This window comes from Bombina bombina, chromosome 4 (genome assembly GCF_027579735.1).
Source record: "Bombina bombina isolate aBomBom1 chromosome 4, aBomBom1.pri, whole genome shotgun sequence".
Taxonomy (NCBI): domain Eukaryota; kingdom Metazoa; phylum Chordata; class Amphibia; order Anura; family Bombinatoridae; genus Bombina; species Bombina bombina.
The window spans coordinates 862,327,616-862,347,515 of record NC_069502.1 but is presented as its reverse complement, the minus strand read 5'-3'; the positions used below and the strand labels follow the sequence as shown (position 1 = coordinate 862,347,515).

General features: G+C 35.6%; 1 protein-coding gene across 2 annotated transcripts in view; it reads left to right on the top strand.

Moving 5' to 3' along the window:
• Positions 1-17,259, top strand: part of LOC128657329 (gastrula zinc finger protein XlCGF26.1-like) — a 133,814-nt gene extending 116,555 nt beyond the window's left edge. Inside the window, exon 7 of one of the 2 annotated variants that reach the window (XM_053711632.1) lies at positions 7,089-17,259. In XM_053711632.1, the coding sequence (XP_053567607.1) occupies positions 7,089-8,368 (1,280 nt within the window). In that variant the 3' untranslated portion in view covers positions 8,369-17,259. Of the gene's footprint in view, positions 1-7,085 lie in introns of both variants that reach the window. The other variant, XM_053711631.1, reaches the window with a different exon arrangement.
• The last annotated feature ends 2,641 nt before the right edge of the window (positions 17,260-19,900 follow it).

Sequence of the window (19,900 nt, the reverse complement as noted above, 5' to 3'; positions counted from 1 at the left end):
TGATTGGCCTATGGAATAGTCAATCCTACTGACATCACAGGTGTTTAGAGTAACTCGATTAGAGGCTCGCATAATCCCTTCACTAATTTGACTGACAGACTTATCCACCAATCAGGAAGTAGAATTTACTAATAATGAAAATTTCAGTAGATTTTAACTAAAACCACTCGATACACTATTATTAATATGGCGAACAGCTCCCCATCTTACACACTGTTTGAGGACACTGTAAGGTTAATAACCATCTTTTACAAATCGCTATATATTTTGTTATATATTAACGTTACAAACAATAATGCAGCAAGGTAGGTGTGTGGAAACGAAGGGTTTCTATTGGTTGTTAGTATTATATTGAGGGGGTGTGAATATGAGATCAGTTGGTAGCGTAGCCCTATATAAGGATAGAAAAACATATTTGAGACATGCCTGATGAAACAGTTTTACTGAGAGACATGTTGCATTGTTTCTCTACTTGTCCAAGTTTTTACTGGCACAAATATGAGTTGAGTTTTTTACAAATTTTAAATAAACCTATTTTTATTTTTTAACCAACTCTGAGTGTTTAGTATATCTTGGAGCTACGCTACCTTTAGGGCACGAATCCCTGATCCTGGTATCCTTCTTATACACCTATTGGACTAGTGTGTATATTTTGCCTGAGGATCTCCAGCACCCTGGAGCTGTGTTCTGGACATTAATCAGCTAGCTGGACTGCTGTAGAAATCCAGCCTGTCTCTATGGACATGATTGATTGCCTTTTCTACAAGCGAGTACCCTGTGTTTACCTCTTGCTTTGAGCTATCAAGATTCACCATTGATCTGCACCATTGGCGCCTCTATCTATTGTGTTTTTCTGAGAGTAAGGAGAGACCAAGCAAGGAACTTTATTCCAGCTTCTGTTCTGAGCCCAGTTGAGTTTTTTTGTGATGTATGCAAATACTCTTAGGTCTCTCTAAAAGTAAAAGGGGCAACCAGACGTGGTCTCCTTGCACACAAGCCCTATAGAGATGCTGATGAGGCTCATAGAGGGCGGAAACTTACATCTGGGATTTGTTGTTTTCTCTTGTTCAGAGGAGATTTGCCTGGTAATTCAGGGCTGGACTGTTATTTGGCAGGATCGGACTGATATGCTGAAGGAAATGTTTCCTTTGTGACAGGCATAGTGTTCTAAAATAGATTGTACTGTGGGAACAATGAGGGACCAAGCAAGGAAGTCTATTCCAGTTTCTATTCTGAGCCCAGTTGAGTGTGTCTCTCTATGTTTTTTGTACCACTGCAGACTATTAACTTGAGAATTGTTCCTTGACTTGTTACCTGGACTTTATTGGTTCTCTACTCAATCCCTACTTGATGACTGATACTTGGCATTGACTAGAAGTTGGGATGATGGCACTACCGCTTTAAAGTAAGATAAAGGGTCTATTACCGTTCCTTGTAGCGTTATTGGCCCCACAATTATTAGGTAATTTGTGGTATGTATCAAAACTGCAAATTTACAAGATTGTTAGTTAAAGGAACTAAACAAAAAAGATACTATATAAGCACTCAAAAACAGGCCCCTAAATAATCAGAGTAGAATGAGAAACACACAAGTTAAAATATAAATCTTTATTAGAATTAATTAAAAACTGGGTGCATTAAAACTAAAATGCTGGCAGAATATTCCAGTTAAAGAACTGAATAAGACTGAATAAGTCTGACTAAAGCCTTGTGAGGTTATAATCAAATTGGTAGGATTACTGAACTTTCTGGCTCTGTATAGTTGAGATTCGCTAGTTCAGATAATGACAATATCCAACTACTTGTATGATCACGTGCTAATAGAGGTTCAACTAATGCATTGACATTAATGTTAAACACATAGGTAAAGTGATCATATTGTTACTATCATATAACAATCAATTCCATGTGCGAATGGATTTTGAAAGGTGATTGTAAGTATGGTAGAACAGCAATTTATATAGAGTGTAATTAATAATTGTATATACTCTAGTGTTCAGTGATGGTGATTTGACTCCGTAAGTCATCAAAAATATTATAACTTGCCAAATACGCTATTAATAGCTCTCTAAAATGGGATCCATATAAATACATGGGTAAAGTAGTAAACAGAGAGCAACTGAATTAGTAACTGGTCAGTTATTTATATTTAATACATTATTCATATATAGAAAGCCACCTGTTGGTGTGTACTTCCATTAATAGAATGCTTACTGTAACCAGAGTTTAGTTGGACTGTAGTTAGTAGTTTATACACTCTAGTGTTAAATAATGTGAACTCAGTGTAATAGATAACTAATAACATATAATTTGTTTAGTATACTGGCAATAGCTGTCTAAAGTATAGACTCATTAAATACATGGGTAAAGTAGTCTACAAGGAGCAGCCAAGTTAGTTGATAATTAGTTATTAGTTATATTCATATGTAAAAAGTCACCTGCTGCTATGTGCTACCATTGATAGATAACTTTCTATGACCGCAGAGGTTTGCTAATACTGAATAAGATTGGGTATAGATAACTCACTAAAAAAGTTATAATTTCACCTATTAGTTTAAAGGATTGAACATTTAAATTTAGGAGCTTATCAGATACTCCTTATACCAGGATTAAATCAGGTTGAGATTATATATCTGAAAGTTTCTTACGTAATGATATCAATCAGTTAGGTTATTTTTGTCTAACGAGTTATCTTCAATTCATAAGTGAATATCAGTAATTATCACCCTATAAGTGATTATATGTTATCAAATGAAAAATTCTTTCAACATTGATTTATGTATGTGATTTAGTCAAGCAGGAGTAATGAAGTTAAACCACCACTGGGATTTGATTTTTTGTCTCAGCCACATAGTATATAGTGTTATTAGGTAGTGTTAATGCTTGGTGTCAACGATGATATACTTTCAGAAGTTCTCAGTTTGAACCTGAATATTCAGCGTTCATAGTGAGCGCATCAGGCATGTTTTTATAAATATTATTTGTATAATGGCTGCAGGAATACAGTGCTAACCAAAAGGTTAATTACATATATAGATGCTAGTATTATGCCTCGAGTATTGCCAGCAACAGCGTAACAACTGATGACTCTTTGAAATTATATTAGCATTATTAGCAATACACACTATCCTAAGTGCGCATAATATAGAGAACACTACCAAAAGCTCTTGTGTCGGTTGCTTAGTATACCCCAATTAAGCACAATATGGCTACTGTGTTTTTTTGTTTGTATTGCAGCCTTACAATTGTACCGTAAGTTACATAAACTGCAGAGGGTGCTGAGCACAATTAAACAAGAGTAGGTAATCATAATAGTAGGGCTATTTAGATTAGTCATTTGAATATTCGCCAGCAAGTATAGAAATTTTAAAAAACAAAACGAGCTCCCATCAGCTCCCCCTCCTCCCTTGACATGTTTCGCCGGCTTTCTCAAAAGGTGAGGCGCCGTGGACACTGCGGCTTTTTGTATCTCTCGCTCCTCCTTCATTTCCATATGGCCAATCAGCACCTCTCAAACTCGTGCTGATATTGAGATGGAATTCTAGAGAGACCGGGCTGTCAGATTGCATTGGGTAATGTACAATATTGCAATCTGTTGAATATTACTGAGTGGAACGGTTATATTGTATTAAAATTCAAAGGAAAACAGCACAGGAGGTGATAATATACTATTGGTGATATTTTCTTTCGTCAATATTGTACAACCTAATGAAACTACGGTTACCAACTGTTTGGTTAAACAAATATAATACTCGTGAAAAATTATATTATTGCCGTATATGGAATTGATTAATATATTAATTCATGAGAGTAACAGTGCATATTATAAATTCAAGATTAAATAAAAATCTATCTATCGCTAATCATATTGTGATTAACAATTCACAACACTATGGTTTTGTGCACCACAAGATTGAGACATTATTAACCAATATACATTTTAAGACCTATCTCACCTTGTGTTTTTGCATTTTATGCAAATAAGTGAATATTTATAAAAAGTGCATGAATGATGAACACAAACAAAATTTATGAATACATATGATGCATTACTAAGTAATGCAAATAATAATAATATTGATGATTAATTTGTTTATTAGTGCATTGTTGAGTGTTATGATAATAATGATTGATTAATATTTTTAGTGCGTATTTACGTATTATACTGTAAAGTATAATAATGTGTATTTTAGTGTTATATATTTAAATTAAAAAATGTTTTCTCAGTGATGAAGTGAAAAAGGATAAAAATAAATAAGTGAAACAATAACTAAACATACATAGTGACTAAGTGAACTAAACCCTGATAATATGTTAAAAATCGGATTAGGAGTATCATGTATATTGTATATATATGGATAGAAAAATTAACATATATGAATTTTTTTTTACAAATAAGTAAAAAAGTTGTTGTTTTCATTTAGTCCATTGGGTTGTAGAGAGTTCAGCAGGTATATCCAGCGACTCTCCGCCTGTAATAGTGACTGTTCAATATCACCACCTCTGATTCCAAGTTTAACTGTTTGAATGCTGAAACAGCGGAAATCAGAGGTCTTAGACCTGTGTTGTTTGTAGAAATGGGATGCGACAGTTGTGATGATTTTCTTTGCTTTTAGATCTTTGTCAGCATTTCGGATGTTGCTTAAATGTTCCAACATCCGTGTCCTCAGCTTACGTGTGGTCATACCGGCGTAATACTTATTGCAACTGTAGAAGATTCCATATACATTCTCTGTATTACAGTTAATATGAGAATTAATGGTATGGTTTTTTCCGTATCTGTTGTTAACAGCTTTGAGTGGTGAAAGATATTGACAAACTGAACAGTTTCTGCATTTAAAGTTACTTAATGCAATTGGATTAATTTTGCGTTTTCTTTTTTCAAAATCACTGGGGCTTAGGAGATCTTTAAGATTATTGGATCTTCTATATCCTACTTGGATTTTCTCTCCTATGATCTTATTCAATGCCATGTTTGATTTAATTATCCCTAGGTGTTTATTGAGGATATTAATTACCTCATTTACTTGGGGTGAGTAGGTTACTATAATTCTTGTGGTCTCATCCTTAGCCTTTTTGGTTTTATATAGTAACTTTTTCCTGTCAGTATTTTCTGCCCTTTGTTTGGCTTTCTTTATGAACCTGTTACTGTACCCTCTTGCAAATCGGTTGTGTAACTCCATTGCTCTTTGTTTATATAGTTCTGGATCTGAGCAGTTTTGTTTTATGCAGAGAAACTCTCCTATTGGGAGAGATCTTATCGTATGAGGGCAATGGGCACTGTCTGAATGGAGAAGGCTATTCGTGGCCATTTCTTTTCTGAAAACATCTGTGATGATTTCTCCATCTTGGTTTTTCATGTTCTACCATACTTACAATCACCTTTCAACATCCATTCGCACATGGAATTGATTGTTATATGATGGTAACAATATTGATCACTTTACCTATGTGTTTAACATTAATGTCAATGCATTAGTTGAACCTCTATTAGCACGTGATCATACAAGTAGTTGGATAGTGTCATTATCTGAACTAGCGAATCTCAACTATACAGAGCCAGAAAGTTCAGTAATCCTACCAATTTGATTATAACCTCACAAGGCTTTAGTCAGACTTATTCAGTTCTTTAACTGGAATATTCTGCCAGCATTTTAGTTTTAATGCACCCAGTTTTTAATTAATTCTAATAAAGATTTATATTTTAACTTGTGTGTTTCTCATTCTACTCTGATTATTTAGGGGCCTGTTTTTGAGTGCTTATATAGTATCTTTTTTGTTTAGTTCCTTTAACTAACAATCTTGTAAATTTGATACTTGGTATTGGCTTTTGGCTTCTCCTGTGATTCCACCTTTGCTTGAGCCCTGTCACCCTGGCTTGACCTTTAGCTTTTAATTTGACTACGGCTTTTAATTTCCTATAAGCATGTTCCCTTTCAGCCTCTGTGCCTAATCTCTCCCTAGCAGACCGTTTCTAAAATCGGGGTTTTTCTAGCAGAGGTCCATGTAAACTTTTTCCGGTAATCTTTGCACACACATTATAAACTCAGTGGAATTGAAAAAATCAACACTCAAACTACAAGAAAAGGGGCATAAAAAAGTAAGTTATTATTATTTTTTATTATTATTATCATAATTTATTTGTAGAGCACCAACAGATTCCGCAGCGCTATAAACATAGGTTGTATACAAGGTAACTATTATAGGGATCAAATGGGTAAAGGACCCTGCCGAGAGTTGCACTATGTTTTATTATGAAGTGTTTTTTGTTTTGTTTTTTTGTTTTTTTAAAGTTATTTTTTTATTGAAGCAAATGTTTAAACAAGTACATCAACTGACATTGAAACATACATAAATAGCTGCCTCATTTAAATGTTCTGTTGGTGTGATTGCAGTAGTTTAGGGTGAGAAGAATTCAGTTTCCTTAAGAAGTTTTGTAGGTGTTTGAATATATGATCAGTTTTACCAGCCATGTTTTTTTTTTTTTACTACAGAGTATTAAACATTTTATATTACAATTTCAAAATGTTTTATGTCCTTTTAATCCAATGTTTTGCTTATTTACTTTCCTCCTTGTCCTATGTAGAACAGGGAGATTGATCTCACATCAAGACTGTTTAACGCTATGAGAATTTGGGTTCTGGTATAATTGCAGATGCTAAGCTCCCCCACCCACACACACACACACACACACACACATGCACCCCTGTAAAACCACAACTGAGCATGTCTCCATTTAGCAGCATATTTGCACGTTTAAAGTCAAATCTATTTTCTAATGTAACCTTTTTTTCTAAACGGTTGCCTATGAACCAAATGTCTCTATGTAAGCGTAAGAAACCCAAATCTTTGTAGGCAATGCTGTAACTATGAATTATTCATGTAAGAGCAGCACTAACTCATTCCCTCGCTCACACTCACTATATTGCTTTCTCATTTTTCAGTTTTGAAGTTTGATTTGTATTGAAATAAATGCTGATTCTTACATTTTGTTTAACCTATCTTAATAAGAGTCATTAATGTAATATCTCTTATAAAGATAATTTTAACATAAATAACTTTATTCTCACTGTGTTTATTTTCAGTAGATCAATCGGTTAGCTCAGACAGTCCATGTCAAGAATGGAGTTCAGATGATTCTTTCATTTTCTTTGAAGATCCACAAAACCACATGGTGAATAAACCATTTTCATGTATTGTATGTGGGAAATGTTTTACCCACAAATCCCATCTTGTTACTCATCAGAAAACTCATTCAGGGGAGAAAGCATTTTCATGTTTTGTATGTGGGCAAAGTTTTACTCAGAAATCAAATCTTATTGACCATATGAAAATTCATAGGGGAGAGAAAGCATTTTCTTGTGGTGTATGTGGGAAATATTTTACTCAAAAATCAAATCTTATTAGACATCAGAGGATTCATACAGGAAAGAAAGCATTTTCATGTTCTGCATGTGGGAAATGTTTTAACCAGAAAACACATCTTATTGCTCATCAGAAAGTATATAAACATGAGAAATCATTTCCCTGTTCTATATGTGGAAAATGTTTTACCCAGAAATCAGTTCTTATTGATCATCTGAAAATGCATAAAGGAGAGAAGGCATTTTCATGTTCTGTATGTGGGAAATGTTTTATCCAGGAATCTGTTCTTAATGACCATCTGAAAATGCATACGGGAGAGAGAGAATTTTCATGTTTGGAATGTGGGAAAAGTTTTAAATTGAAGTCATGTATTTTTAGACATCAGCAATATCATAAAGAGGAAGGAGTTTCATGTTCAGAATGTGGGACATGTTTTAATCAGAAATCAAAACTTATTGCTCATCAGAAAATACATAAACGTAAGAAATCATATTCCTGTTCTATATGTGGGAAAAAATTTACACAGAAATCACATCTTAATACACATCACAAAATTCATACTGGAGAGAGAGAATTTTCATGTTCTGAATGTGGGAAATATTTTAGCCAGAAATCAAATCTTATTGCTCATCAGAAAATACATACACGTGAAAAATCATTTTCATGTTCTGAATGTGGGGAATGTTTTACTTTGAAGCCAGATCTTGTTAATCACCAAAAACTTCATACTGCAGAGAAAATATTTGTGTGTAATGAATGTGGGAAACGTTTTACATTGAAATCAAGACTAAGTACACATCAGAAAATTCACACTGGAGAGAAAGCATTCTCATGTTCTGACTGTGGCAAATGTTTTAACCAAAAAGCAAATCTTATTGCTCATCAGAAAACTCATACAGGAGAGAAAGCCTTTTTATGTTCTGAATGTGGGAAACGTTTTACTCATAAATGGGTACTTATTAGACATCAGAAAATTCATACAAAAGAGAACTCTAATAGTTGATAGTAAGCCCACTTTATTAACCTCTTAAGGACATATAACGGAATTTTTCCGTCATAAAACAATTGAGCAAACTGAAAGCTGTGTCCTTAAAGGGTTAAATGTTGTTTCCTCCCTGTTTGATGGAAACAGAAGCAATATTTGTAAATTGTCTACAACCACAAACAGTTTGTTATGCATGGTGGTAGATAAGTAGTAATTTGCATACCCCTGTAGTATAATGAATACAACACACTTCTTCTCAGTGAATTTTCTGATGGATTGTTGTAGCAGGGGGGTTTAGGACTTTCATCAGCTGACATGTCAATTTTATAGGAGCTATAAACAGTTAGGCCCATAAGTATTTGGACAGTTAAACAATCTTCATAGTTTTGGCTCTGTACACAACTACAATAGTATTTAAATAAAGCAATTAGGATGTAATTAAAGTGCAAACTTTTAGATTTAACTGTTAAGAAATACAGTTTTTATATACAGTCCCCCATTGTCAGAGGATCAAAACTAACATAATAAAAAATATTTTGTAATGAAAAAAAGCCTCAATCTAATATTAGGCCTTTAAAAAGACAGGGAATACAGCACTCTTTATATTTATATAAAGCACATATTTATTGTTACACAGTTCCAATTCCAGAACTGAAACAAATCAAGCAAATATTGGTAAAGCTGAACAAATATACATATATATACAAAGTATCAAGTACTCACACATTGCATTCATTCAACATACATACTGAAACGCACTATGCATCAGAATTGAAATCTATACCTAATCATAAAAATCTTATGTGGCCACAGTGACTAGGAAATAACAGTGCTGTTACTTTAAGAAAAAAATCTTTGCAAAGATAATAAAAAACTGCAAACAGTCCATTTCCAAAAAGTAATAATATAGTAGTGTCAAATAGTAACGTTATATTGATGAAGTCAAAATAGGTCTCCAAGCATTTGTGTCAGGAAAAGCATTAGTATGGGGAACAGGTAAGCAGGATAATAAGCAGAAAATAAGCATATAAATGTCCAGCTCCTTATTGCAATGCTTTTTAAGCCTTATAATAAGCGTTAATATGAAAAACAGGCAAGCAGGTAACTGCAGGAGATAAGCATATGTATGTTCAGTTCCTTATTGCAATGCTTCTTAAGCTTTATGGTGTATATATTGTGAAAATAGGGACCGTTACCTTCCGCATCTGGGCTTCACAGGAATTTACCACAATGTGTCTCATAACATGGTATGGTATTACCTGAAACCTCCAGCCCCTTCCTTTGCCACACCTTTGATTTTTTGTTCTGTTATCTGCAGTCTCTCTCCAAGAGTTTAAACAAACACACTGTTTAGCCTGTACCTCTATCTTCCAAAGGCTTCCAGCGTAGTCTTGCAGTTTTGATGTATTTGGCTGAATTGAAGCAGACCGTATAACCCTATACACTTCATGTATCATCCTGCTACTTCTGTCAGAAGTCACATCATAAATAAACACTAGTGGCCAGTTCCCTAATCATTAAACTACCGCCACCATGTTTCACAGTTGATTTTATGTGTGGTTCAGATCATGAGCTGTTCATTCCCTTTTCCATACACTTCTCTTCCCATGAGTCTGGTACAGGTTGGTCTTAGTTTTATGTTTTAAGAATATTGTTGTTGTTTTTTTACAAAGTCTGATCTGGTATTCCAATTTTTGAGGCTTAAAAATGGTCTGCAACTTATGGTAAACCCTTTGTATTTACTTCATGAAGTCTTCTCTAGGAAGTAGACTTTGATTTGCTACCTCCCTAAGAGTGTTCTTGACGTAGCTAGATGCTTTTGAAGGTTTTTTTCAGATCACTAATGAAAGCATTTAAAGATTATCCAACATAGTTGTCTTCCATAGTTGTTCAGGCCTTTTAGTGTTGCTGAGCTCACCAGTTCATTCCTTCATTTTCTGAATATATCAAATTGTCGATTTGGCTACTCCTAACGTTTCTGGTATCTCTCTGATGGGTTTGTTTTATTTTTTCAGCTTAATGATGACCTGCTTTACTTGCATTGACAGTTCTTTTGGCTTCATTCTGATAGTTGACAGTAACAACTTGCAAATGCAAATTCCACATTTTTAAATCAAATCCAGACACTTGGCCATAAAAAACTTCTCAGTAAATTGTCCAGTTACTTTTGGTTCCATGACAAGGAGGAAACTACATAATTACCCTCAAATTGAGTCTGCACTTTACTGCCCAACATCACTGTAAGACTTAAATTTCTTTCTTTTTTTTCTAACAGTTAAAAAAACTATAACTATCAATTTCCGAATACTTATGGACCTATCTGTATGTTATATAACTCCTGTTTAGCTGAACTGTTTTGTTGACTATTCTACTATGTTAATTGGGGAATTTTTCCACTGCTATATTATTGCATTGTTGTTTCTTATGTATTTTCTAATGTTGCATTGATATTGTGCTGTGAAATTCTAAAAGAAAAACATAATTTATGTAAGAATTTACCTGATAAATTAATTTCTTTCATATTGGAAAGAGTCCATGAGCTATTGACGTATGGGATATACATTCCTACCAGGAGGGGCAAAGTTTCCCAAACCTCAGAATGCCTATAAATACACTCCCCACCACACCCACAATTCAGTTTAACGAATAGCCAAGAAGTGGGGTGATAAGAAAGGAGAGAAAGCATAAACAAGGAATTGGAATAATTGTGCTTTATACAAAAAAAATCATAACCACCATAAAAAGGGCTGGTCTCATGGACTCTTGCCAATATGAAAGAAATGAATTTATCGGGTAAATTCTTACATAAATTATGTTTTCTTTCATGTAATTGGCAAGAGTCCATGAGCTAGTGACGTATGGGATAGCAAATACCCAAGATGTGGAAGTCCACGCAAGAGTCACTAGAGAGGGAGGGATAAAAATAAAGACAGCCAATTCCGCTGTAAAATTAATCCACAACCCAAATCAAAAGTTTTAATCTTTATAATGAAAAAAACTGAAATTATAAGCAGAAGAATCAAACTGAAACAGCTGCCTGAAATACTTTTCTACCAAAAACTGCTTCTGAAGAAGAGAAAGCATCAAAATGATAGCATTTAGTAAAAGTATGCAAAGAAGACCAAGTCGCTGCTTTGCAAATCTGATCAACAGAAGCTTCATTCTTAAAAGCCCAGGAAGTGGAAACTGACCTAGTAGAATGAGCCTTAATCCTCTGAGGCGGGGAATTACCCAACTCCAAATAGGCATGATGAATCAAAAGCTTTAACCAAGATGCCAAAGAAAAGGCAGAAGCCTTCTGACCTTTCCTAGAACCAGAAAAGATAACAAATAGACTAGAAGTCTTTCTGAAATCTTTAGTAGCTTCAACATAATATTTCAAAGCTCTTACCACATCCAAAGAATGTAAAGATCTCTCCAGAGAATTCTTAGAATTAGGACACAACGAAGGGACAACAATTTCTCTACTAATGTTGTTGGAATTCACAACTTAGGTAAAAATTCAAATGAAGTCCGCAAAACCGCCTTATCCTGATGAAAAATCAGAAAAGGAGACTCACAAGAAAGAGCAGATAATTCAGAAACTCTTCTAGCAGAAGAGATGGCCAAAGGGAACAATACTTTCCAAGAAAGTAATATAATGTCCAGAGAATGCATAGGCTCAAACGGAGGAGCCTGTAAAGCCTTCAAAACCAAATTAAGACTCCAAGGAGGAGAAATTGATTTAATGACAGGCTAGATACGAACCAAAGCCTGTACAAAACAATGAATATCAGGAACTTTAGCAATTTTTCTGTGGAACAGAAAAAAAAAGCAGAGATTTGTCCTTTCAAAGAACTTGCAGACAAACCCTTATCTAAACCCTCCTGAAGAAACTGTAAAATTCTAGGAATTCTAAAAGAATGCCAAGAGAATTTATGAAAAGAGGAACATGAGATGTAAGTCTTCCAAACTCGATAATAAATCTTTCTAGACACAGATTTACAAGCCTGCAACATAGTATTAATCATTGAGTCAGAAAAACCTCTATGACTGAGCACTAAGCGTTCAATTTCCATACCATCAAATTTAATGATTTGAGATCCTGATGGAAAAATGAACCTTGAGATATAAGGTCTGGCCTTAATGGAAGTAGCCAAGGTTGGCAACTGGACATCCGGACAAGATCCACATACCAAAACCTGTGCGGCCATGCTGGAGCCACCAGCAGCACAAACGATTGCTCCATGATGATTTTGAAAATCACTCTTGGAAAAAGAACTATAGATGGAAAAATATAGGCAGGATGATAACTCCAAAGAAGTGACAATGCATCCACTGCTTCCGCCTGAGGATCCCTGGACCTGGATAGGTACCTGGGAAGTTTCTTGTTTAGATGAGATGCCATCAGATCTATTTCTGGAAGCCCCCACATCTGAACAAAATGAATAAACACATCTGGGTGAAGAGACCACTCTTCCGGATGTAAAGCTTGATGACTGAGAAAATCTGCTTCCCAATTGTCTATTCCTGCGATATGGACCGCAGAAATTAGACAGGAGCTGGATTCTGCCCAAGCAAGTATCCGAGATACTTCTTTCATGGCCTAAGGACTGTGAGTCCCACCCTGATGATTGACATACGCCACAGTTGTGACGTTGTCTGTCTGAAAACCAATAAACGTCTCTCTCTTCAATAAAAGCCAAAACTGAAGAGCTCTGAGAATCGCACGGAGTTCCAAAATATTGAATGTTAATCTCACCTTTTGAGTTTTTCAAACCCCTTGTGCTGTCAGAGATCCCCAGACAGCTTCCCAACCTAAAAGACTTGCATCTGTTGTGATCACGGTCCAGGTTGGATGAAACAAAGAGACCCATAGAACTATACGATAGTGATCTAACCACCAAGTCAGAGATAGTTGAATATTGGGATTCAAGGATATTAAATGTGATATCCTAGTATAATCCCTGCACCATTAATTCAGCATTAAAAACTGGAAAGGTCTCATATGAAAACGAGCAAAAGGAATCAAGTCCGATGCTGCAATCATGAGACCTAAAACTTCCAGCATATAGCTACTGAAGGAAATAATAGAGTCTGAAGGTTCCGACAAACTGAACCGAATAAAAATTGTCTCTTGTCTCTTAGGGACAAAGACATTGACACAATCTATCTGGAAACCTAAAAAAGGTGACCCTTGTCTTTGAAAAAACAACAGAAGTTGAATCGTATGAGATTCTGCAGAATGAAAAGACTGAGCAAGTACCATGATATCGTCCAAATAAGGAAACATCGAGAACCTTTGAAAAGATTCCTAGAGCTGTCGCTATGCCAGAAAGGAAGAGCAACAAATTGGTAATGCTTGTCCAAAAAAAGAGAATTTCAGAAAATTGAAATAATCTGAATGAAACAGAATATGAAGATATGCATCCTGTAAGTCTATTGTGGGCAAATAATGCCCTTGCTGAACAAAAGGCAGAATAGACCTTATAATCACCATTCTGAAAGATGGTACTCTTACATGACTATTCAAAAGATTTTCTTTCTTTGGGACAATGAATAGTTCTGAATAAAACCCCAGACCCCGTTCCTGAAACGGAACTGGTATGAATACCCCAGATAACTCCAGGTCTGAAACACACTTCAGAAAAGTCTGAGCCTTTACTGGGATTTGCTGGAATATGTGAGAGAGAAAAAGACTTCCCACAGGCGGTCTTAATCTGAATCCTATTCAAACTAAGGAGTTTGGACCGAATTGAACCAAACAACTTTAGAAAAAACTTAACCTGCCCCTTACCAGCTAAGCTGGAATAAGGGCTGCACCTTCATGCAAATTTTGGGGGCTGGCTTTGATCTCTTAAATGGCTTGAATTCATTCCATTTTGAAGAAAGCTTCCAATTAGAAACATATTACTTGAGGAAGAATTAGATTTCTGTTCCTTATTAAGAACAAAAACGGAAATAAGCTTAAGATTTACCCTTAGTACTTAATCTTGAGGCAAAAAAACTCCCTTCCCCACAGGAACAGTTGAAAGCATTGAATCCAACTGTGAACCAAATAATGTATTACCTTGGAAGGAAAGAAAATAGAAATCTGGATTTAGAAATCAAATCAGCATTCCAAGATAAGGCCACAAAGTCCCTCTAGCTAAAATAGCTAAAAAGATAGATTTACCTTAATTTTGATATAAAAAAAATGACATCACAAATGAAATTATCTGCATGTTGAATCAAGTTAACAATGCTAAACAAACCATAATCCGATACTTGCTGCACTAAAGTTTCCAACTAAAAAAGGTGAAACAGCTGCAACATCAGCCAAAGAAATTGCAGGCCTAAAAATAAATTAATTTTCCTTAGATAAGATACAAGTTTCCCATCTGAAGGATCTTTAAAATAAATACTATTTTCTATAGGAATAGTAGTACGTTTTAGCCTTCTGAATAGAATCAGAAAAAAATTCTTATAAATTCCCATGTATATCTGGTACATTAGATGTTAAAAGAATAGCAACAGACAATGCATTAATACTGATGGACATTTTCTCTGCATGTAAAAGTTTATCATGATAACTTATTACAAACCAAAACTAAAGATAAAAATTCATAACATTAAAATAAATTAACTTTGGTAGGACTGATATCAGTCAGCAGGAATCCAACAGTGTTTTCTGATACAGGAACAGTTTTGAGATATCTTGCAAATGTAAGAGAAAAAAACAACATAAAAAGCAAAATATCAATTTCCTTATATGACAGTTTCAGGAATGGGAAAGAAAATAAGCCTCTGGAAACCAGAAGCAAAAAAAAATGAATTCTTAAATAATGTCAAAAGTTTGGCGCCAAGTATGACGCCCACAACTGACAAAGTATTTTTTGGCGCCAAAAACGTCTGCAACAAACATGTGCGTCATAGATGACGCAACCACGTGAAAAAACTCGGCGCCAACTAAGACGCCGGAAATGATGAAATTACGTCAAGAAACGTAATTCTCGCGCCAAGAATGACACAATAAATTATAGCGTTTTGCGCTCCCGCGAGCCTAACAACCCGCAATTTAGAAAGAGAGGCAATTTGAAAATTTCAGGTAAGAATTTTTATTTATTTATTTTTATTTATATGCATTTCCCAAATATGAAACTGACAGTCTGCAAAAAGGAAATATACTGATAACCTGGATCATGGCAAATATAAGTACAAACATATATTTAGAACTTTAAATATAAAGTGCCAAACCATAGCTGACAGTGTCTTAAATAAAAGAAACATACTTACCAAAAGACACTCATCTACATAAAGTAGATAGCCACTGAAACGAGAATCAGCAGAGGTAATTGTATATAAGAGTATATCATAGATCTGAAAAGGGAGGTAGGAGATGAATCTCTACGACCGATAACAGAGAACCTATGAAATAGATCCCCGTTAGGATGACCATTGCATTCAATAGGTAATACTCCCTTCACATCCCTCTGTAATTCACTGCACTCTGAGAGGAACCGGGCTTCAAAGGAGCTGAGAAGCGCATATCAACGTAGAAATCTAGCACAAACTTACTTCACCACCTCCATAGGAGGCAAAGTTTGTAAAACTGAATTGTGGGTGTGGTGGGGGTGTATTTATAGGCATTTTGAGGTTTTGGAAACTTTGCCCCTCTTGCCAATTACATGAAAGAAATTATATTTTCTCCTGTTTTGTATATTGAACCTTTCTCTTAATGAATTCTTGTGTTTGTAAAATCTTAGAAATAAATTTAAAAAAACAAAACATCACAACACAATATTTGTTTGGCTATACCACTTTTTTAAATGATCATTTTTGACAATGTTTGAGCATTTGCGATGAAATGTTCTTGTTTATCTGATCTGGTTATGACCCATTAATTTGTGCTATACATCCCCCCTGCAGGATAACAACACCTCTAACCTCTTTTCTCTCCTTGGTGTAGTTATTAATGGCTGATGGGTTTTTAATTCAATCACTAAATGGGTCTATAATAAAACCACTAAACCAAATCTAAGTTATTAAACACTTAAACAGGTCCTTCCATAATTTTTGCAAAGAGTTTTAAAAGGAACCAATACATATGTTGTTATAAGTTGAATATTCGTTGGTCAATATACACACATATTTTAAAACAAAACAGTCAAATTAATACAAGACAACTCTAGCTCCACAACCCCAATTTGTGCACTCCACGTGCAATCTAGCTAAATAAAATAATCACAGAGAATTTATCCCAGGAAAAGTGTAGAATATTTAGCCAAATTCTCTTTTTCTCTCTTTCTCTCTTTGTTCAAAATCAGCCATCTTCACCAGGAGGGGGGAAGAGAGAGGAGAGTTTCTGGTTTTCTAGTTTTTATGCCCCAATTCAATATGGAGTAGTTTGTCATATGCCATTCAAAGGCTATATGGGCGTAGCTTTAGACCAGGTCAAAACCCTTGTCTATAATATAAAGGTGTATCATTGGGGGGAAGGTATTTCTTGCATGAAAAATGTGTAGTGTTTTAATTCCGGGGATAAATTCTCTAATCTATCTCACCACATTTCCCCCACTTTTTCTTCTCCTATGTTGCCCAGTTTTCTAGTTATACCCACTAGTACAGAAGAACACAGTGGGGGTGAAAAGATTACAGGAAAAATTCTTCCCACCATCCCTTAGGAAAATCATTCCCTCAGCAATATGAGCTATTCTTTACTAGGACTGTCAATTCCTAGTCTAACGTTAAACAATTCATTCAAAAAGAACCACACAAAATTATACATTCAAAATCCTATGCTAAACCCCATTAGCAGCATTTATACAATGTTCTTAAAATTGAAAAAAGTTAAAAGGTCATGTTTGAGTTCTTGAGTGTGGGTACACTAGATGGGTATGTGTGTAGTAAAATCTTTATTAATAAAGTGTGAATTGTGCCTTTAAAACAAACATTATAATGGTTGACTGAAGTCCTTTGTTGTCATCTTTTGGCATCTGGTTCTTGCTTCTGCTTTACCAATCGCCTTTCTTAGAACCACATGTTTTGTTTTTTTCCAGGACCCTCAAAGGAATGAAAATAAGTTAAAAATCAGGCATATATACTTTATAGAAACCACATTTAACGTTTATTAACTTCAAGTTGGGATGGGCATCTATAATTGCATCATCCCACTTGCCCCTTAAACTTATGTTGCTTGCCCTAAATGTTTGTTTATTTACCCCTTTATGCAATATATTGTTTTGGCCTAATGCCCCATTTTACATCTCAAGCGTGATACATTTTATACTTATTTAATTGGTCCAACTAGGTGCAGCACACACCAGAATAAAACTTTTTGCTATTTCAAAAGGTCATCTCTTTTTCTAGACTAGTAAAATTGAAAAGGGTTTTAACTAATCTCCCAGACTGATCAGATATGCGTGAGTTGAATTCCAATAACCTGTTGGCAGAGTGTGGTTATTAACCCCTTAATAACCAGACCATTTTTCAATTTTCTTACCCTTAAGGACAAAGGCTATTTTTACATTTCTGCTGTGTTTGTGTTTAGCTGTAATTTTCCTCTTACTGATTTACTGTACCCACACATATTATATACTGTTTTTCTCGCCATTAAATGGACTTTCTAAAGATACCATTATTTTCATCATATCTTATAATTTACTATAAAAAAATAATAAAATATGAGGAAAAAATGGAAAAAAACACAATTTTTCTAACTTTGACCCCCAAAATCTGTTACAATTCTACAACCACCAAAAAACACCCATGCTAAATAGTTTCTAAATTTTGTCCTGAGTTTAGAAATACCCAATGTTTACATGTTCTTTGCTTTTTTTGTTTACAAGTTATAGGGCAATAAATACAAGTAGCACTTTGCTATTTCCAAACCACTTTTCTTTTACAAGATACGAGTCCACGGATTTCATCCTTACTTATGGGATATCGCCTCCTGTTCAGCAGGAGGAGGCAAAGAGCACCACAGCAGAGCTGTATATATAGCTCCTCCCTTCCCTCCCACCCCAGTTATTCTCTTTGCCTGTGTTAGTGATAGGAAGAGGTAAAGTGAGGTGTTAGTTTAGATTCTTCAATCAAGAGTTTATTATTTTTTATATGGTACCAGTGTGTGCTATTTTTCTCAGGGCTAGAGCTACAGGCTTTTCAGCAATGGAGACTGGGGAGATTTTCATTCTCTCTGCAACTCCCGTTCTGTTTGCTGCCCTGCTGATGGTCCTAGCAGATATTATCTAAGACCCTGTTTGTTCCCACAGATCTGCTGGAGGTGATGACAGAACATCTTCATTGTGTGGGACAAGTTTATGCTGCCCTCAGCATTAAGGTATGTGCAGTCTTTTTGCTTCTGGGAGAGATTAAGTAACTCAGAACAGACTGGCAGTTGATCCCTATACCGGGAAGGGGTTATCAGTTTGCACAGGGATAAATTGTGTGCATGAGTCTTCCCCTTTTTTATTCAATAAGATAAGCTGTACTATAAGGGCAGAAGTTTTATCTAAGGCCTAATGAGTATTAGCCAGTGGATACACATAGATTGTGGGCTTGATGCTAGGAGATTGTAGCTGACCCAGGTGTCCTAACCTTATCTGTTACTGTCACATTCGATCCGTTCATCGCCGTGTCACCTCGGCTCACGGATCTCTTCTGTGTCACGTCACGTTGCCTAGCAACGTGACGCGGTTCTCTGTACCTCCTCCTGACGTCGGCGTCTCTCTCCCTTCAAAAGACCGGCGGGAGATCTTCGCGGTGCCAGTTTGCTTTCCTGAACTTGTGAGTACTTGGTCATTCTGGCTTCTGATATTTTTACTTTTACCAGCCTGACATGTTATTACCTATCCCACAAATTGCCTTCTGGATTCACTCACCCTTGTCTTCCTGACTTTTCATGTGCTTATGCTAACCTGCTTAAAAAGGACATTTGCAAAGTTGGATCAGATAACTACTTTACTTCAGAATATGGCTGCTCCTATTCCTCCAAATCCTATTCCTGTGGAGCCCTCTCCTCCTACGAATCCTACCAATCAGTCACAAGGTGAACTCGGTCCGAGGATACCCCTTCCGGACAAATATGATGGGAATCCTGAGGATTGTAGAGGTTTTCTGAATCAGTGTCGCCTTCATTTTCGGAATAGTCCTCTTCTCTTTGCAACCCCCTCTTCTAGAATCACTTTCCTTATATCCTTAATGAAAGGTAGAGCCTTAGCCTGGGTATCACCTTTGCTAGAAAAGAATGATCCAATACTCCAGGATGTGGATACATTCCTCTCTGTCTTTTCTAATGTCTTTGATAAACCAGGGAGGTCCGCCGCTGCTGAAGCTTCCCTCCTAGATTTACGACAGGGTGGTCAATCTGTATCTCAATATGCCATTGAATTTCGCACCCTAGCTTCTGAGACTACTTGGAATCAGGGAGCTCTTAGAGCTGCTTTTCGTAAAGGACTCTCCGAACGTCTCAAAGATGAGTTGGTCTATCGTGAACTTCCAGAATCTCTAGAAGCTTTGATAAATCTTTGTATTTGCCTCGATTCCAGATACCGCGAACGCCAACAAGAAAGAGAAAGAAGTCAGAAATCTTCT